Source organism: Miniopterus schreibersii, assembly GCF_964146895.1.
Source record: "Miniopterus schreibersii genome assembly, chromosome: 15".
In the NCBI taxonomy this organism is placed as follows: domain Eukaryota; kingdom Metazoa; phylum Chordata; class Mammalia; order Chiroptera; family Miniopteridae; genus Miniopterus; species Miniopterus schreibersii.
Window position 1 is genome coordinate 14,807,008 of NC_138115.1, and position 21,599 is coordinate 14,828,606.

At 41.8% G+C, this 21,599-nt stretch overlaps 1 protein-coding gene across 1 annotated transcript in view; it reads left to right on the plus strand.

The window, feature by feature from the left end:
• ERC2 (ELKS/RAB6-interacting/CAST family member 2) overlaps nucleotides 1–21,599 on the plus strand; it is an 809,820-nt gene that overhangs the window by 353,574 nt on the left and 434,647 nt on the right. Inside the window, exons 8-11 of the mRNA XM_081160189.1 lie at nucleotides 3,180–3,317; nucleotides 8,834–8,974; nucleotides 11,892–12,032; nucleotides 16,073–16,108. Of these exons, the coding sequence (XP_081016315.1) occupies nucleotides 3,180–3,317; nucleotides 8,834–8,974; nucleotides 11,892–12,032; nucleotides 16,073–16,108 (456 nt within the window). The remainder of the gene's footprint in view (nucleotides 1–3,179; nucleotides 3,318–8,833; nucleotides 8,975–11,891; nucleotides 12,033–16,072; nucleotides 16,109–21,599) is intronic.

A 21,599-nucleotide genomic window follows, 5' to 3' on the forward strand; every position in this document is an offset into this window, starting at 1 on the left:
GAGCTTCTGGAGGAGCTCTCATGCTGCAAGGGGAAAGTGTCAGCACTTGGCCTCTCAGGTTCCTTTGCAGGTGGGCTGGGTGCCTTACCTCCATTCTACTCTCACATCCATCTGCCCCGGAGTCCTTGGGATGCTGGGAGTGTGAGGGACTCTCTCTGCTGCAGCGACGGCAAGGTCAAGGCTAGGGGGCCGCATGACGGCAGGGCTCCTGGTGGGGCCCAGCGGTCAGTTACAGCTGGGTTTGTGCTCAGTTTCCAGTATCCAGCAGCCAGGGCAACAGTGTCTGCACTACCATTTGCATCAAAACTTTGGGCATCTTTCCGGGCTATTTTTCCCTCACCCTGGTTCCCCCAGCCTTCTGCTTGTTATGTTCAAGGAAAACAAGTTGGCAGATGTAGAAAAGTTTAAGGAAGAAAAGTAAAATCACTAGTCATACCATTGCCAAGAAATAATGTTTTAGTGGGTTTCTTTTATAAATATTTTTGTTCTATGTAAATACGTTTTTTAACAAATATTATTTTACATTCTTTTTTTCCCCCCTTCACATTCTACTATTTCCATTTAGTGGCAATTGTATGCAAACATGATTTTAAATATTTGCATAATGGGTTAAATGTACCAACGATCTGTAATTGTTAGCGACTTGGACAATTTAGTCTTAAGTAGGCATTTGTTTATTTATAGAATTATTTATTATTTACTTATGTACATAATATTATTTTTATATACAAATATAAACTAAAAATGACCCATAATCTCACCATGTAATCCGGGTTGGCATTAAATTATTAATAAAATCCACATGGTTAGAAAATTGAAGCCGAAAAACTACAGGAATTTACAAAAATGAAAAACAGAAGCTCCTTTCTACCTTCTGCACCTTAGATCTTTTCCCCCAAAGTTAAGCACTGTAAAAATTTCTTGTGTTTTTCCCCAGAAAATGTTTTAATTTCAGTAGCTACATAACTGTGCGCACTTACAGATTTATTTTTTATTTACACGAGAGACTGTATTTCCCACACTGTCCTGCACCTTGTGTTTCTCTGTTAAGAATCTTTCTTGGACAGCTTTGGGCAGCATTTCTTAAAACGGTGCATCCCTTGCTCTGTAAATGTGTCTCCAATTCCGGATCTGTTACTCAGTCCTGCCTGCGATATCATCGCTCCTCTGCTGGGTTCTTAGATGTGAGATAATAGATATGCCACTTGTATGTCCCTGGGTCTCACCAGCCCACATTTTTTTCAGCTCTTAGCTCCTACCTACATACTTATAGGACCTCTAACCCTCAACCTCCTTGGTCTTCCTGGTAATTTGGGGGAGGCCCCAGAGTTCTCACACAGGCTCACAGCCAGACTTCTTTAGCCTCTATTTCCAGCGCCGAAGTCCCTTGAAATCTGTGCCTACCACTGCTCCAGGACAGATACCCGAGAGAAGGTCCCCTCTTCCCTGCCCAGGTCACCGTCTTCCAGGTTGGACGAGGTGTGTCTAATCGGTTTGCTTGGAACCAGGATGGATTTGCACACAGAGGTGCATGCAAATGTATCTGTGGGTGTGGGTGTACTCGCAACAATAACATGCCCTGTGTGAAGTCAGTCCTCTTGGTTGGTGGCTTCTTCTATATAACAACCATCATTTTGACGCGTAACCGTCCATATTCTTGCTCCCTCATATATTTGCTTACGGTGCTGTGTAATTTCGAATAACTATGAACACTTGTCTGGAGTGGGGGAAGCCTTGCTTTGGCTGCAGATGCTTGTGTTTTTCCCGTTTTCCACCGAGGGACTGGATTCTCACGGTGCTGGCTGGAGAGGAACTCACTGCATTTGGATGCGGGAGAAGGTCAATTATTTGATCTGTAACCTGAGTTCCAAGGCAGAATGTGTGCCTCAAGGCAGGAAACAGGTCTTATCAAAAAGATACACTGGGGGGGAAAAAGGGAAGGGAAGAAAGAGGCAGGAGGGAGGGAAGGAAGGAAGGAAGGAAGGAAGGAAGGAAGGAAGGAAGGAAGGAAGGAAGGAAGGAGACAAAGTTCATCTCTGCTCTCCCACGGCCTCTGGAAAAATTCGCCAAGTCTCACCCTGCAGCCTGAGGGTCAGCAGCGTCACTGTCTATTCAGAACTCTTCATGCTGCTACTGCTGCCACCTTGGCGGTCACCCTCTCCTCCTCATTATTGCTGCGACTCCTGTCATTATTTGTAGTGCCACCCCAGATTCATGCTAAATGAATCGAGTAATCCAAAAATTTGTTTGAGTCACACATTGTGAAACATGCCTCTGGAATGATTTCCTGAGAAAGCCTGGGTGCAGAATACAAATATTTTGAATGGACTTATCTTAGAGTTGTACTGCTATTTTTCCCTGTCATTTTAAAACCCTTAATACGAATAAATTGTTTGTACAGTGGAGCTTTTTTTTAATCCTTAGATAAGAAATACGGGGTTTGAAAGCCGAGAATAAAAACATGAATGATAGTGCGCAGTGCCCGCTGGAAGGTCCTGGCTGCTGCTCCCGGGCAGGCGTTATAATCGGCTACTCGGCGTGTTTATTTCAGGCCGCAGATAGGGGATGAAAGTGCCTGGTGGGTTGCCAGCGCATGACTTACTTGCCAAATGGAGTGTTTAGTACTTGTTACATTTGATTTATATCACAAGTTCTTCCCATTAACAGTCTACTGGTGATAACCTACTTGGCTTTTCATGTGGTTACTTTGAAACAGCCACTTGACAACATTTGGCGTCTCGCAAAGTTGCACACTGAGCACAGGAGCGAGTGAGTGACGACACGGGCTCTGCTGTGGCCCGAGGGTGCTCCGTGCGCCCCGAGAGACTACATCCTGGGTGCGTGGCCCCGACTCACTGCGCCACGGGAGGTCTGTGGACCTGGGACTTGCAGGGCTGGTGAAAGGGCAGAAACAGAAGGAAATGGCAGTGCTTACATGTCGAAGGGCTTGATGCATGTGGAGGTAGATGCTCTGCTCACCTGTAGTACCGTTTACAGGCAGGTTTGAATTGTGTCTCCAAACAGCTTCCTTCTAAGGCAGCGTGTAACCTCCTAACGCTGACAGCTTCCGTAACCTCAAATCTATTTTTTTTTTTTTTTTTTAACAAGTTCACTTCAGGGATCTTGGCCCTAGGATGTGTGATAACATGTGCATTAAATCTGGTGATCTTTACTTTCAGATCGAAAACTTGCAAGAGCAACTTAGGGATAAAGACAAGCAACTGACCAACCTGAAGGACAGAGTGAAGTCCCTGCAGACAGACTCCAGTAACACAGACACTGCCCTGGCGACGCTCGAGGAGGCTTTGTCGGAGAAGGTGAGCGTGGACTGAAGAGCGGGCACCAGGGTGTAGGGAACCGTGGCTGGGAGGAGATGCTCCCGATGCACTTAAAGGGGCCTGCTTTCCTCCAGGCACTCACACCGCCCTCGGTGCCCGCGGGCTGCCCACCCCTGCGCGAGCCCTCTTCAGCAGCCTTGGCACACCGACGCCCAGGGTGTCGTTTGGAAGTGTAAACCCGAGCACCTCACCCTTGGCCCTGCTTAAAAACCTTCGCTCGCTCATCACTGTTCTTAGGGCGATAAAAAGGAAAACCCTTAACCCGGCCCATAGGGTCCATCCCTTCATCTGAGCTGGCTCTTATCTGACAAGCCACCTCTCTGCTCGTCTTACTCCACTTTCTCTACCACCCTCCTCCCCTTCCCTCCTCCCTCTAATTCTTGCCCACTCCCTCCCCTCCTTCCTTCTGTCTTCCTTCTCGCCTTCCTTTCCAGCCTCCCCCCATCTCTCCTCCCTTGTTCTCTGTGTGCTAGCTACACTGGCCTTCTAGATGCTCAAGTGTACCGTGCTCCATCCTGCCTCAGGCCCTTTGCACATGCTATTCCTGAACCTAGGGTGTTCTTTGCTCTCTGCAGACTTAATTTCTCCTCTTCTGAGAGCTCAGTTTCCTGAGAAGCTCTCTTGCCCAGTAGTTAAGAATGTGGACATTGGAGTCACACTGCCTGGCTTCAGATCCCAGGCGGGACATTCACTACCTTGGACAAGTTACTTTACCTTTTACTGACTCAGTTTCTTCCTCAGTTCTTGTTTAGAAAAATAGGTATAAATAAATTATAGCTGTTGCTATTATTATTATTATTTTACTGGTCATCTTCTCAGGGAAGCCTCTTAGGTAAAATCCTTCATTACATTCCCATGAATGCGTGAACTTCCCAGAGCTCACGTCGCAATCTTAAATGTGCTTTTGTCTGTTTTTATGTAATGAGTTGGTCATCTCTGCTAGACTCCAAACCCAAGAAGTATACCCATATTTGTGTGTGTGTTTTTAAATTAAAAAAAAAAAAGAAGCTAAATAATATAGGAGATAAAAAAAGAGTCATATTCTATGGCTAGATAGTCTTCATGTTCCTATTAAAAGTTATAAGATTATAACTTTAGGATTAAATGATAAGATAAACAATTTTAGTTGAAGATTTATAAGAAGAGTAAATAGAATGATTTTTCAGTGAAAGATATCCTTCTGGTTTTAGTTTTCAAGATTCTACTACCAATGCTCTCTGCAGTGATTTTGTTTGTAAAATCTGAATGAGGGAATGTTGGTTCAAAACTATTAGTAATTATGTATCCTTTTTGCAATTTTTGAGTGATAGGATATCAGCCTATTTGTTTTCTTTCTCCAAGTTTACAGAAGTGAACCTACACCCTCTGATTTTCCATATCGTGCATTCTTGGCAGGATCTTATCCTGTTTTCCCCCGGCCCTATTATGGTTTGATTTATGCTAGTTTAAATCCCAAAGAATTCCCAAATCTGAAACTACTCCCTTCCTCCAGCACTTCCTCTGAGGCCGAGGGGGTAACTGGGAAGGAAGCTGAGGTCTGTGGAGGCTGGCCCCTCAAGCTGCCTCCACTACTTGATAATAGCATTAAGTGGGCCGGCTTCCTCGGTCGGCATCTCTCAGTACCTTGTGTTCAAAATGCATGTTTCAACGAGCTGATCTCTGAGTTCCACTCTTCTTTGGAACTGCCTTGACCGTAATTGTTCAGTCTGCGGATCCTCAGGCTCAGGCCCATGAACTCTGAATTGGACCATAGATGAGCTGAGAGCTCAGGTGCCTCAAAGGGCCCGGCAGGGAGCAAGCGGGAGGGAAGTGGGTTTGCTGTGATGCATCAGAGACTGTTGGCGACCTTGGCGAGCTGGAGAGTCCTTGACCTGTCTCAAAACATTCAAGTTCAGATTTTTAAAAATTACGATGCTCAAGCCAAACAAAATAGCTCTGCGGGCCAGCTTTGACCTGTGAGCTGCTCGCTTGCCAACCCTATTTGCATCTACTTTTTTGCCTTTCACAGTAATGAAGAGTGAAAGCAAACAGAGCAATTTATTTAGAGGAAGTTTGCAAATGGTGCCATAACCACAATGCTAGAGTATCTGAAGAGCACAGACAAAAACACTGGGTAGGAAAAGGCAAGGTCTTCTATCATGGGACAAAGAATACTAGATTTAAGTATTTATTCCAATGGGTATCAAACTTCTGTGTGCATCCAGATAATCTTATCCTTTATGGAGGTTCTTAAAATATAGTTTCCTGGGTTCCATTTCCTGGTGATTCTGGCTCAGTTGCCATGCTGTGGGGCCCGGGAACCTGTGGTTTTTAACAAGCATGCCCAGTGATTCTGATGCATGTGGTCAGGAGACCACACTTTGAGAAACACAAAATCTATGCTTTTTCATCTTAAAGATTGGCAGAGGGCTCAGTGAGGTAAAATGACTTGCCCAGAAATAAAGATTTTGGACATGTGCAACACCATTTGCCCTTTCTGAGCCCTGGGCAGATCATTAATCGGCTGTGGCACAAGCTACCTTCTCACCTAGCACTCTGGGAGGTCCCTTAGGCTCTAAGTGGGCCCTTGGTTGGGACTTTGTGGCCGGGTCTTTGTTCCCTACCCCGTGTTATGCTAAGGCTGCCCAGCTCACAGGTGATGGAATAGGACCGACTCTCAAACCTTCTGATCTTTGTGCTTTTGACATCACCGTGTCCTTAATGGCCTTTCCCTCACAAGTTCTAATTTTATCCACATAGAACTGAGTAGATCCTCTGGAACAAGACATGGTGCAGAAAAGAAAATGATTGATTGAAAATTATGGAGTTATAAGAACATTGAACTGTTTGCTGCCTTTTGGCTAGTGACTAGAACCTGTTAGGCATACTCACCATTTCACTTGGATCATCATATCCCAGGGAGTGTGTGATTCCTTTTAACTTCCAGGAACTTACTCAAATATTCAGAGTGTGCAAAAAATAATGCCACTTAACAAGTTAAGATTGAGTATGACTTAGTCCTAGGATTGACACACAGAAGCCCAGCAGACAGAACCCCTGGTGTTTATAGAGCTGGTCTCCCAAGCCTTGCTGTAGCCACATGGCAGATAAGCAGTGGAGAAAGCCAGATAGCGGAGCCGGAGGCCACTGTAGTTCAGTTCCACCCAGTGATAAAGCACAAATAGATTAGACTGCGCAGAGCCAGATGAGTGCACAAGGAACACTTGCCAATGCAAATAAGACTAAAACAAGAACACATTGTTGGAATTTCTACAAGTTAGCTGTTAATCAAGTAGATCATGGCATATTAGGGCTTTTTAACACATGTTTTTGACATCTGGCCCTGTGCGGCTGACAGTTAAATTAGTTTTGTGATTGACGGAGAAATATTTTGGAGGATTGAATCATCAATAACACTTAAAAACGTTATACTGCTTGCTGATTTTTTTTGTCATCAATGCCCAGTCAATAGTACAAGTGCTTAGAGCAAATCAACCTACTCTCCAAACGCCTCGGACACCTTCTGGATGTTAACACACATACTTAGTTTTATTTCCCTTCCTTTGAAGACAAGATGATCCCTAACTTGATTTCTTATTTCTTCCGTCAGCCTTTTTAATTGCCTGTTGTATGCCAGACAGTTTGCCCAGCCCTTTGGATCTGAGCGCTGCCCTTTGAAAGGCTGGCCTGGGAGGATGGGCATGCAGCCAGCCACGTGAAGGATGCTGAGTGGGAATAAATGCCACATGATCGGGCCAGAGTGATTCTTGGGAAGGTTTCCAAATAGTGAGGTGACACAGTCAGTTTGGGGCTTTAAAAATGTCACTCCAACAGCCATGCGGTGGAAGTGATGAGATGGAGAGGGCCTGGTGGCCAGGTGACCAGCTCTGAGGCTTTTGTGGTAAGTGTAGGCTAAAGGCAGCGAGGGCTCGGTTGCTGAAGTCGTTATAAGCCCTTGAGAGACTTACCATGCTCTGAGGCCATTTCCTTCTTCTGTAGATCACATAATCATCCCCTCACCAGTGTCACAGACAGAGTAAAATAGCCCTGAAACCGGAATTGAGAAGAAAGAAATACAGGCGATTAATGACTCATTTGTTCTATTTCCACCCCCACTGTTGTAACAATATACTTCATTTTAAAGTATTTTTAAATAATTGCAAAACAATAATGGTACTTTTTTCCCCCTTGAAAGCATTAGATACATAAATTATTGTCATTGAGGTAGAACCGTTGCTTCCCTGGGGGATCTTAAATCACAGACTAAGTGTTCCAACCAACTTCCCTCTGCATTAAACACTATTTTACAGTTGTCTTATGTATCAGGAATTGTCTTGTACTATGTTCTTATTAGAACAGAAAAGATAACATCAGGATATTTAAGCGTCATTGCTGCACTAATATGTTTTAACGATGCTATTGAAAAGGAAGTTCAGATATGTGTTGGGTAATTTGAAACAAATTTTAGAAATCTAACTCAGACTTGTCCCAAGTGGAATTTTCCTTAAAAGAAAAAGAAAGCTCTTATTTTGATATCACTTAAGGTTGCACAGTTTGGGAAATGTGTCTACCAGAGTAGTATTTTTATTTCAGTATGAAAGTCATGGGCAGACAGGTCTTCCGATCTCGTTGAGTGGCTCCAGGCGTATGGTGGTGTCAGTGTGGTCTCATGGGTTCGGCTAAGACTAAGAGAGCACTGGGTGACAGCCTGGGCCTTCTGGTTGTGAGCTGGGTCGCCTTGGATGAGTCGGCTGGCCTTTCTGGGCCTGGGTTTCCTCACCTCCCCCGGGCCCAGTGGCGGTGGTTCAGACCTCACTGGCTGGATGAGGGCTGGGGCCTGTCCCAGTGCCACACACAGTAAGTTCTCGGCAAAGGGAAGCTGTGATGGGAACTTGGTTCAAGCTTGAGCAGTGTCAGAGTCTCTGCGGATTGCCAGTAAGTCACTGAAAAAACCTGGAAGTAAATAAACGTCTCCAGACTCATTGGAAAATCACTTACACAATTAGCTTGTTCTTTGTTTCAAGTTCTCACTGTGAGCCAGTCCTAAGTCCTGCCCCACTTCCACCCACTTTCTCGTCAGAGAAGAATTCTTCAGAAACCAAGGAAAGCTCTTTGACGTGAGGTGGGAAAGCCGAGCAAAGAGGGCTGAGCCTCAAGGGTGCTTCTGCTTCCTTTGCCGCCTCGACAAGGCCTCGGCAGGTCCAGAGTCTTGGCGCCCGAATTTCCCTCTCCTGGAATTGCTCTTGAAGTTTTCTAAGCACCACCACGAACCAAAAACAGCCTCCGAGCTTGACCGCGAATATCCCTTGAGACACTATGACGCTAACTTTTATTGACAAGCTAAAAGCTGTATCGATCATCTGTTACGTCTCTCTTCACAAACCAATTTTTCATCCTGTGTATTGATTCTTGTAGAGGATTTCTTACATGTACTGTCTCATTTCTTTCTGTAGCATGCCTTGGCATACATACCGATGGGTTCTCACCTCTTCTTTTTTTTGACAATTGCCTCGCAGGAAAGAATAATTGAGCGTTTGAAAGAACAGCGGGAGAGAGATGATCGGGAAAGACTAGAAGAAATAGAATCTTTCCGAAAAGAGAACAAAGACCTGAAAGAGAAGGTCAATGCTTTACAAGCTGAGCTGACTGAAAAAGAGGTGAGTCTGGAGAAACAAACGAACCCATATTCATGGCAGCCCCAAGAGACCAGAGTCTTAGCTGGAGGGCCTGTGTGAAGGCCTGGGGAACATAGTTACCCTTCTTTTGCTAAGGTGTCTGAATTCAAAGGAAAATATTTACCGTAACCCTCTTCCTCGGTGATGCTCAACGCAGATCTTCTCTGCTAACTGCATATGATGTCACTCCCTGAAACTCTTCTCGATGTCTTATCACATTTGACTGGCCTAGAGGATTCTATCTTTTCTCAATGTCCCATGATTTTTGGTTTGAGATAACAACAAAAGCATTAATAGTAATAATAACAGCTCCACTTTATTGAAGTCCTTTTATGTGCTTGTCTCTGGGTTGGGTGATTTACGTTCATCTTTGATTCTCAGCTGGATCACTCAATACCCCAGGTTAAGAGATGTGGTGCTGGGCTGGACACAAAGGCATAGGTTCAACGTGAATGCTCTTCTAGGACATCATTTTCAGATTATGGTTAATAATTTAAAACGATATTTTCATGTTAGAGCAAACATGGAAACAGAAAACAGATCTCACCTACATTTTTATATTAAAACAATATACTTTTAAGGAAATTTCTCCTTGGGGGTTATGGAGAGAATGCCTTGGGCTATAGCCCTATACTCTGAGGGACACCTATAACCCTTTAGTCACTTAGGACGCTTTGGTGAGGAGGTTTGAAAAGCAGCAATGTACATTATTTTATTCAATCTCCAAAACTCTGAGATATGTGCCATTGTCTACAACTGGTCCCTTCACCCTTATCTTTGTCGGCAGGAAATGCCCATCTCCTTTAGGGCTGTCCCAGATCCTTGCGCTCTGCTGGGCTGTGTCACTGTTGAGACATCCATTTCCCAGCTGCAAAGTGTTACCTCAACCAATGGGCTTTGATAATTCTATATGCATTAAAGTACAGTCTAAATTAGGAATTTAAGATGGGAAGAATAAATGGACGAGTAATAGAAGTTTTGAGGAAACTCAGAAGCAAAATTTATACTCCCTAAAATTAGAATTTAAGTGTTTAGAGAACAGATTACTGTTTCAATATGAAAATAAAGAATGTAAGTCTTCTTCCTACTGTTTCCCTGATAATCCAACTCGGGGATCTGCAATTACTGTAGTTGACATGTGACAGAGGCACAGAGCTTTGACCCATTTGTAGCATTCTTCGCTGATAACAAGTGTTCTTCGTGGGTTTACACCTTGAAGCACACACACATGCACACATGCACGCACAACCCTAATTGAAAGGAGATCTTGATGACATGGCAGAGCATGAGTGCTAAATGAAAATAATTTTGTAAACAATGCCCACACTGTACGGATTTCAGACAGGCATTTCAGCAAACATTTATTGTTCCTGTATAATAATATGCCTGCCACCGGGCCGGGTGTGCCAGTCAAGCTTGCACCAGAGAAACAGAACTGTATTAAGAAATATAACCATATTAAGAAATTTATTGCAGGGAATTGGCTTACATAGTTAAGGGGCTGGCTAGGCAAGTCCAGAAGTCACAGGGCGGGCCATTGGGAAAGGCAGGCTGGGGACTGCAGATGGTGGCTCACGCTGCAGGCCACAGGTGGAATTCCTTCTGTCGCAGGGAAACCTCAGCTCTGCTCATAAGGCCTGAGATCCACTGATAGGATCAGACCCACCCAGATGATGGGGAATATCCTTTACTTAAAGTCAACTGACTGTAGATGTTAGTCATATCCACAAAAGCCCTTCACAGCAACACCCAGATTGGTGTCTGATTGAATAACTGAGGACAACCGTCTAGGCAAGTTGACACGCAAAGCTAACACGGCCAGCAGTTTAAAAGTTATCAGGGAAACAACATATAATTGTTGTCAGCGGGGAGCGTATAATTTAGATGGGGTGATAATAATCTGCACCATGAGGGTTATTTGGAGCCGGGCTGTTTGCCAGGGGATGGTGCTGTAGTATCTTCATCAACAGGGTTATTTCAGTGCCCGGGAAGCAGCCCAGAAGTACAGTGTTGGGCAACGCCATTAATGAGAGGGCGCCGTGTGCTTAGTGTCTTCCTATGCGCTGCAAATGGATGTGTAGGAAATGCACAGTGTCTGATTTGGGGTGAAACCTGAGCATTTTAGTCACCTAGTGAGATGTTGCTAATGATTTCATGTTTAGCGATGGACATTGCGCTCCTAGCTAGCAACATTATATTCTGTGATATAGGCAAATATTTTTTTCTTCAGTTTTTAGAATTCAGACTGTACAGGGCAGCCCTTGGTTTCCGGGTGAATGAGGAATGATGAATGGAACGATTTAGGTGACCCCGCGTCTGACTTGGGGAGATTCATTATATCTGCTAAATCTGGATTTACAAAGGACTGGAACAGAACGTCTACTCTAAAATTTTAAATCATTTTATCTTCGATTATACAGAAGATGTTTGAAAAACCATGGGCCATTTTTCTGCTAAAGAAATGGAACGTTATCAAAGCTTAATAGGGTGTTTCTTTTATACTTGATTTTCCCTGAGAAAGAGGGTGGGAAAGCATTAAAGTCAGTATTTTCCTTCATATTTGTCTTAGCGTCTGCACGACCTGACAGCAATAAATGTAAATGGAGGTTCAGGGTGTCTGTTTTACCGTGACACGTAAAGACCGCCTGGGGACTTACATCATTAGCAGGACCTCGAGACGTGAAACATGCGTTTACTGACCACGCCGTTTGGTCGCATTGACTCCGCTGCAATTAGACCCTGCTCGGGGCTCTGAGCTGGCCAGCTTTAATTTCCGGGCCGGCCGGCTATTGTCACCTCGGGAAGACCATGTGACTCCTGCCGTGGGCTCGGCGCTCAGCGGAGGACGTCGCCGGCACGAGTGGCACTGTTTTCCTGACCCGTCTTCCTTTCCTTCCAGTCTAGTTTGATCGACCTCAAGGAGCACGCGTCGTCACTAGCCTCGGCAGGCCTGAAAAGGGACTCTAAGTTAAAGTCTCTAGAAATAGCCATCGAGCAAAAGAAAGAAGAATGTAGCAAACTGGAAGCACAGTTAAAAAAGGTAAGTGACGCCTAAGAAAAAGCACGTTCATGTTGTAGTGAATTTGTAAAATGGGAAAGGAAAAGAAACCAACCCCTTATCTTCAGCTGTCTGCTGATAAAAGATTTAATTAAACACGCTTAACGTTATTCCTAAGAAAGTCTGCATCAAATCTGTCTGTGAACCTGAAAAATTATCTTAGGTTTCCTGTCTGAAAAAAAAAACAAACACACACACAAAAAAAGTTTGAAAAATACATGAAAATAGTAGTGGAGGTAAAAAAAATATAAAAGCCAGCCATTACTCTCTGGGCGAATCTCAACTATCAAGAGAGATACATGGAAATATTTGCAACAAATCCAAGAATCCCGGGGCCGGGGAAATAGATCAGGTTTTCTAGTGGAACTTTGCAGAGTTTACCTGACAACATAAAATTTCTAGAAGTTCCCTTAAATAGACAAGCCCCCGGAATATCTGTGGGATGACTGTTTATGTTTGACCCAGAATGGCCCTAATTTCTAAGAAAGCCTGTTTCATGCGGAGGGCTTTGGAAGGGAAGGCAGGGCCTTGGTGCTGCAGCATTGGCGTGTTTTCTCGGAGCTGGCGTTTCTGTGGGTACATTCCCAGTCCTGCATCGTTCCTTTGACTCCTTCCCTGTGTTGTTCGGTGCGTCTGCATTCATCGTTCACATAAAACTCATAACACTATGAGTTTAAGCATTTTGTTTCCCTTTGACAACTTATAAACTTATTCAAAGGAGATGATAAGAATCTAAACAATGAAACAAAGCATGCAATGCAAATTGACTATGTATAATTCCCAGCACACTGGAATGGGGATTTATTTGCTAAAGTTATGAAAATATACAATATGAATGATAAGGATGTGAAAGCATTATATAGCTGCAGATAAAGTGTTCTGGATATCTTAAAATTTAATAGACTACTTTGTAGGATGCACTATATAACAGAAATATGATTGTACTGTGTTCACTTTACCATGGGATTGTAGGAAATTGTCGTGAGAAATTCCACACTCATAAAGTCTCCTTACCAATATAGAAAAGATAAATATACAGATCAAATCCCTTTGCAACAAAACAGCAAGAAAATCTCTATATTGCAAAATCTATTTCCCAATCTACTCAACATCTCACTCTTTTCGGGTAATATCTAGTTAAGCAGAAATCTTGAACAATAAATAGAAGAATTTAAATTGCCCATTTGAGGGTGTTTAAACGGAGATTGACTTGGCTATTTATGCAGTGGGTGTAGATATACATTCTTGACACATATGTAAATGCGTTCTGCAATAGGCTATACATGCACACGCATATCAAGAGATGGGATTTTTATTTACCAAACAGTTCTGCGATCACGAAGCAGGCTCTAAGGTAACTCTGTGAAAGAGGGGACGCCCTTGGCTCCCTTTGGTGGTCCTTTGTGTTATCTTACCCCTGCTGTATTGTGCTGAGCCCTGAGGAAGGAGGCCTCAAACAGACCTGGGCATGGAAGGTTCCCTTCGTCGACTCTCAGGAGCCTTTATGGAGATGAGGCGCTCCCTATATTACTTCTGCAGATTATTTTTCTAGACACCCTCCTTTTTAGTGTAAGCCATCTATGGGATTTGAAATCCTATAGTAATTAGAAGGAAGAGGTTCATATATTGATGCTCATGGTTTCCATGTATATGACTTGACTAGTTTAATAAATCAACATCTGTGCAATTCAATTTAGTTTCTTTCAACATAGCTATGATTCGGCTGAGAAATCATTTCGAGCGTGTGGTTTCCTTTAACCCACAGGTAGACGCCATGTACTGAAATTCACAAATCAAATTCTGTAAACATTTTAGCATTATTCCTGACAACATTTTAATATTCTGCCACATCACTAGAATTAAAGTAACAAATATGCTTGTCTTGCTGTAAAGGACCTATTTAATTTATGAAAAGATAACTTATTTCTAAGTATATAAATAATCTTTGCTTATACTATCTCCTGAATGCATAGTACAGTAAGATTAAATAAGGTAATTATAATTTAAATATTTTCATACCTCACCTGCAGATGCTATTTTGTTATTTTTGGCTCTCTAGCATCAACTAAATTCAAAAGTTTAAAATACTTTTTCTAGTAGTCTTTAATTTCTGCTAATAAATAGTTCCGTAAAAACCTCAAGTACCCATCACCTTAAAAAGAATTGAGATCTACATGAAATATTTGAAAATATAAGCCAACAGTATGTGAATATACATATAAACACATCATTTACTCATGGAAAAGTAAGCAGCTATAAAAGCTTAAGGAGTGTCTGGGCCTCCCTTTAAATAAAAGGGTATGTGACTTGTGAATAAAATATAAAGGGTTACTAAATGAAAGCTGAAAACATAATAGTTTTATTATGTCATAAATAAACCATGAATTCCCAATGGAATTTTGCTCACGATTTGTGAGCGTCCAGGTATTTTTGCCATAAAATCTACACAATGTAGATGTGTTTAGCTGAACAGAAACCTTGTCTGCCAGTGACAATGGAATCCAAATGGTGATTTAAATTTGTTTTTTGTCTTGTAAACAATTCTTGAAATTGGTAAGGTGAGTGATTATATAAAAGTTTGTGGAAAACATTCCACATACATAGTTGCTTTTAACCCTTTACTATACTGTGTTAATTTAAGACATTTCTAAATACTTTGTGATGGAAAATGGTTATAGGCAGAAAAGGAACTGTTTCTTACACATTCCATCCCACCTCTTAAAAACAATGTGATCAAATGCTCACCTGTGAGGAAATCTTTACTGATAGGTTGATAAAATGGTACAAACCAAATAATGCATAGCTACTAGTTCTGCGTGTGCTTTGTAAATTAGTGCATTCATTCATCTTAAATAGACACCTAGGGATTGAGAAGAACTGATCAGTGATACATGGATCGATTTGTCTTTCAGAAGAATACTTGGTGTTCAATATGTGGAAGTAAATATACCTTATATGACTAGAAATCAATTGAGAAGCAACAGCAATGTGAAATGTTATGATTTATGCTCTTTGTTGATTTCTAATTAATATTATCTTGGAGGAGAGATATTTTAAAATCATGGTAAAATTATCATTTACTTCATTAAATTTGAAGAAACAAAAAAATTCAGGGTCTTCAAACGCACATGTCTTAGCATAAAGCAAAGTAAAAATTTCCTACAGTATTTTACCTTCTGCACCTTGCTGTTGAGCCCCAACTTAATGGTACAAGTATTTGGGAAATATAACTTGATAGTGCTATTTAAAATAATGTTTAGAACATTTAAATCCTCAAACATTTAACTCTCTACACAACAGACAGGAGAGCATTGCAGATTCTTAAGCACTTAGAACATAGTAGGATGGTCACTAAAAATAAGATTTTTTTATTATGAATTAGCAGTAGAAACTGGTAATGAGTGATGGATAATACTGTATTTTCATTCCTTTTGTTCTTCCTGCTGACTTAAATTTTTACTTCTCCCATTTACTGTTAATCCTGTAATGTCTTGCTTACTGATATTTTGCTATTGCTAACCTGCTGTTTGCTGATCTATGTTTTTCTAAAGTTAGACTGAATAGAAAATTCAGGCTTGTGTTAATATAAAAGAAGAGCTATAAATTCAATGATAAGATTTAATTAATCTTTTATTATTACCATCTTTGAAGTTCAGGTAATAAATTGCAAGCTTGGCCAAAAGTACTTCTTCTGATTCATTGCTAGAGGCCAGCACTTCATGTATCATCAAAAGTGGACAGCTTTCTTTATTTCATGGGTTATTTAACTTGAGAAAGGGAAAGTAACACAAACCTTAAATTTCTTATTCCAGCTATTCTTTTCTAGGAGCCAAAGTCAACATTTCTATTTCCCCAGAGCCTCTCACTTTCACTGTGGAATGTTTAGAAACTGAAATTTCTTCTTTTTTAACGACCAGTTCGTCTGTGCAAATGCACTGGATTTGTTGAGCTAATGCTGTTTTTCTGGATCTTTCCTTCTTTCCCTGTCTGTGCTTCAATGCCTCCCCACCTTTGCAATGTAGCAAGCTGAGCAGTTGTTCAATCAGATGTACAACCCAGTAAGTCATTTCTGAAAGTTCCCGCTGTAACATATCAAAGCATGAGGATCACTGATCACATGTCACAATGTGCCATACCGAGGAGGCTTCCAAAACATTTATGAGTCTCTTCCCCATTTCCGTTTTGTCAGAAGAAATGACCTGTGCCTAGCCCACTGCCATTTCTTCTGAATGTGAAATATAAAAACTGAGAACTTAGGGCAATATTGCCACTTTTAATATTACCTCCTTCTCAACGTCAGGTCTAAGGCTACAGCCGAGCGGAGGTGAGCTGCAGACCTAGGCTCATGGACTCCTTTCTTAGACCCTTAAATGCATCCTCACCTAGCAAACAACTCAGTGTACGCTCCGTTCAAATGCCAGAAGTTAAAATAGGTTTAGATTTAAACGTAGGGATATGCTCTCTGAGATTGGTAAATGCCTAACATGATTGTGGGCTTTATAAGAGTTAAAAACATGTCATTTGGCTGAAGACAAACTAAAATATAGCTTCCTAATAACAACAGATAGTAACAGTTCTGATTATAGCTTAGTGGTACCAAAACCAGGTAACTAGTAAAAATATGGATAAAATGGTCAAGATACCATCGCTGATGTTTTAATCCTAATGACAGGCATGCATTTATGTGAAGCAGTTTGTTTCTTTAACATATTGAAGGACTTTTTTGCTTTGCCAACTCAAGTTGCTTACTGGGAGAAATATCACCTAAAGGTGACCGGGCTCTGTCATTTGGCAGGTGTGACCTGTGCCACCATGCATTCTAATGACCTCCTGTGTATGAATTCCCATCGCAGGGAAAAGGAGTAGCATGGATAAAGGAGACCTCTCAGCTCACCACTTTTTGTTAAGTTGCTGCGCCAGGAACTACAGCCAGAAACTTAGGATGCTAGGGCTGGGGTCGGGGGTGTCGTATCTAATTAAATTCAGGCTCCACCCTCCACTCTTTTAGTTTTGCAAACTGAATTCCTCACGCCCTTTTGGAGCATCTTTATTGACCTCTTTCCGCAAATGTGATTGTTAGCAGGGCAGCAAAAATCATCCAAATTTTCTTTCCCCCAACATTTGAATGGAAGTGTTAATGAGCAGGCTGAAGACATTGGGGGGGGGGACGGGCGAAGAAGGAAAAGTAAGATTGGAATATCTTCCAGCCTGAAGACTGACCCTGGGGAAAATGAGTGGTTTTTTAGATCATATAAGAAAGGTATAAGGTAATCCCACTGACCTTGTTTCATGCTTGCTGGTTAAGGACAGGAAGAAAGCCTACATATATCACCTTTTGGGTGTGCAGGACACGTGGGGAGGACTTTCTCTCCGAAGGAGCCCAGGTTTACCAGGACCAGGGTAGGAGTTCACCGTCCCCGTCAGGATGGGGGTGCCAAAGAAGTAGCTCTGTTACCTTTGAGGCATTTCTGGGAATGTCGATGACATGGCACTCACTGGACTTGGCCTTTATTTCGGCCCAGTGATGGGCCTCCAGGATGCAAAAGCGAACTTCTCAGTCCTTGAGGTGACTAATTGAAAAGTCATTGACTGCCGTTTCTCTCGGAGTTAATTAAGCTGGCCCGATGTTTTGGCATCCTGGGAATATAGCCAAACTCTCATTATTTTTAACTCCCTGTCTGCACATATTCTTGGGGTCCAGTTGTTTTTTAGACTGATAGGGATGCAGCATGATGGATTTTCTATCCTTAATAGTCTTTTAAAAAATGACTATGTTTTTCTGGTTATAAAAATAATATATGGTCACAGTGGAGAATTTGCACAAGTATGGAAGGACCTAGGGGGGAAAGAAAAATAAGAAGACATCTCGCCCACAGAGATACTCTCAAGGGACGTTTGGTGTGTTCTCAACACGGACAGCCTTTCCTTGTTACGGTTCTCCCCTCCCCCCTTCCCCCTCCCTCCCCTTCCCTTCCCCTCCCCCTTCCCCCCCTCCCCCTCCCTCCCCGTCCCTCCCCCTCCCCTCCCCTCCCCCTCCCCTCCCCCTCCCCCTCTCCCTCCCCCTCCCCTCCCCCTCCCCCTCCCCTCCCCCTCCCCCTCTCCCTCCCCCTCCCCTCCCCCTCTCCCTCTCCCTCTCCCTCTCCCTCCCCCTCTCCCTCCCCCTCCCCCTCCCCCTCCCCCTCCCCCTCCCCCTCTCCCTCTCCCTCTCCCTCTCCCTCTCCCTCTCCCTCTCCCTCTCCCTCTCCCTCTCCCTCTCCCTCTCCCTCTCCCTCTCTCCTCCCTTCCCCTCCCCTCTCCCTCTCCTTCTCTCTCCTCCCTTCCCTCCCTTCTCCCTTCCCCTCTCTCCCCCTCCCTTCCCCCTCCTTCCCTTCCTCCTTCCTTCCTCCCCTCTTCCTTCCTCCCCTTCCTCCTTCCCTCTATCCTTTCATCTCTTTTTAAATCGAATGCTCGATTTCATGAAATTGTCTCATAGCATTTATGGAGTTTGTATCTATTTTAAAATATCATATCAGAATTTTCTCATATAATTAACTCTTCCTCCAAAACACTTTTAATGGCTATTCCACTCTGTTTCCTCATTTGCCAACATTGCTCATTTCTTCCCTCTTTCGTGTGTGTGTTTGCCAGTAGAAACAATGTCCTGAAGAACATCTTTCCACATTAATTTTTCCACATTTCCGTTTTTTCGTAGACCAAGTTCCTGGCTAGTGATTTTAAAAGGCTCCCAGTAGCCCCGCTAGTTGCGCTTCAGAGGCGCTCCCAGGGCGCTTCCCCAGCGCCCAGGAGGCGGCCCTCCACCCCTCCCGCCACCCTCCACCCGAAGGCCCAGCGTGCACACAACTCACAAATGCATATGTGCATTTCTTTTTCATTATTACTTTCCGTTTTAAAATTACTAGTGTGGTTGAGGTTTTTTACACATTTAGTAGCTGTTTGTATTTTTTTCTGTAAACCGTTTCTTTAAATGATTGAAGCACTTGTTTTTGAGTTCACCGTTTTGTTCATTTTTTGTCTGAGTTATCCTATGGTTTGGATAGAACCTTTGTCAGATTTGTGGCAAAGTTTCATTTGACTTAAACGTTTTTACAGAGAACTATTTTTAGGTTCTTGACCTGTGTTTCCCTTTTAGATTTATTTCCTCATTGCCTTTATACTTAGAAGAAATTTCTGATTTCATGAATTGATACTCAGTTATATTTATAATATTTTTACATTATTTTTTACATCAGTTTAACCACTTTACCTACCTTTATTTTATTTTGATACATGTTGAGTGGTGCGGTTTCAACTTTATATTTTTCTCAGTGGCTCAACTAATTATCTCAGTGCCCTTCAACAACAAAATTCTTCCTTCATCTACTGACCGTGACCCTATTTTATTGCATAGTAAGTTTTCATATGGACAAAGATCTTAGTTTCTGAGCTCCTGCTCATTTTCATCAATGTCCATTGCTTATTGGGTCAGAGTTTTAATTACTGTGTCTTTATAATATTTTTAAACATTTAGTGAAACAAATTCCACCTTAATCCTTTCTGCCTTTTCGTTCTGCCTTGTTTTGTTCTAATATCCGCAGCTTTAAGTTTGCTAGTGTTCCAAGCAGACTTCAGGGTCACCCTGTCAATTAAAATGCACCAGTGTTGGCGATTTTCATTTGAGTGCTACTCCACCTATGAAAAGACTTTAGAGCACTGGGTATCTTTCCAATATTATCTCTCCCCTTCATGAACTTGATACAACTTTTGTGTATTTGGGTGATCTTTTACAGTACCCTTCTGATATTTTTCTACTATAGGCCTGTGACATTTCTTTGTAAGTTTAGTCCTAAGCATTTCTATATGTGTAATTTTTTAAGTTACTTTCTTAATGCTATATTTTTCTTTTTATTTTCTAACCAGTTATTGGTACCAATAGAATTTATTTTATCCTTGTATGTTTGTTTTGAATACGGCCACCTACAAAATTTGGTGAATTATAACTTAGTTGTTTTTGTTAAAGGACTAATTTTACAGCCAGTCCTATGTCCATCAATCTAAACTAAATCAGAGTAAATAAGCTTTGAAGTCCTCCTGGGAGTAATGTTTTCTTAGAGTAGCAATAAACCTACATTTAAAAACCTTTGTACCAAGTGATACACTAATGCCACTTCTTAGGAACCTAAAATTTTGCCTTTGTATCATTATTTCTTATAATGATAACCTTTCTGTGGCTTAACTAGCAGTCTCTACTCCTGAGGAGTTTTGTCTTGTCATTATAAACACCGCAGGTTATCTTCAGTTGAGTTATTTTCTTCACTTAGTTCTTAATTCTAGACAAATAATATGTTTTTTTTTTTTTTTTAATCAGTCTCAAATACCTTCTTTGCTGTAGTCCTAGAGGCTATTGTGCCCAGAGATGGTATCCAGAGTTCTCTTATACTTTTTTAATAGATCTTTAGGCCTCTGAGTCCTAAGTTTAGTGCTTGTGTAATACCCTTGTTGCTACAAGGCAAATGGCCGATCTGGAGACACTGGGGCGACCTTGCCACTGGCCAGGGCACACTTGAGATGCCTCTGATGTTCCCACACACATATGAGTCCCCCACCCGGTCACTATCCATTGAAGTCCTATCCCTTCTGCAAATCTATCTTTTGCAGGGCTCCCATTTTACATAAGGATTTACAAGAAAAAGGTCAAGCATTTTTCCAGTCCAGCAGGAGGAAAATCTTGTTAGTGTTCATTGAGGTCTTTCTGATTTATATGTCATTACAGGACTCTGTAACCCCAGGAACATGATGGGCTGAATTACATATACTTTCACCGTCTTTGTCTAGATACAGCAGTTGCTTTTCATGACTTTTTAGCCTATTTTTTAAATTTAGTTGATTTACTCATAGACTGGCAAGTCACAACTATTTAAGAGATAATTCAGGACATACACATAGCATGTACACACAGACACACGCACACACACTTCACACTTGGTCCGGGCATTCAGCATCTAAAGAACTCAAGTAATATTTGAAATGACACTTAAGATTTCAAGTTACATATTTTGTTTCAGAATATCTAGGTAATGACCTCAGTTCTCTATATTGCTAATTTTAAGTGATTCCATAGTTAAAAGGTATTACCATAATACTTATTTTTGTTTGTTTGAAGGGTCTTAGAAAGTGTTAAGCATACAGTAGATTCTTTTTATTTTGTGATTGTGACATTAGAAAAACTACTTTGAACATTTGTTTGTTTGTTTATACATATCCTATTTGTTCCATCTGTAACAAGAAATTTTTTAGGAATAGTTATAGCATGCAAATTGTGAACCTGCTGGATGTAGTTAGCTGGATTTATGAAAGAACACTTTCCTACAGAAGTAGACAGTGTAAGATCAAAGACTCATAGCTATTACTTTCCAAATGTATTATTTAGTCTCAGCTATTTGCTATTAACTAATTGGATTTAAAAAATTTAAAATTGATAATATGTTAGAGTTGTATAATAACCTTTAAAAACTTTATTTAAAAAAAGTAATATTCTGTTCATACCTCAGAATTATGTGATGATTATAACTT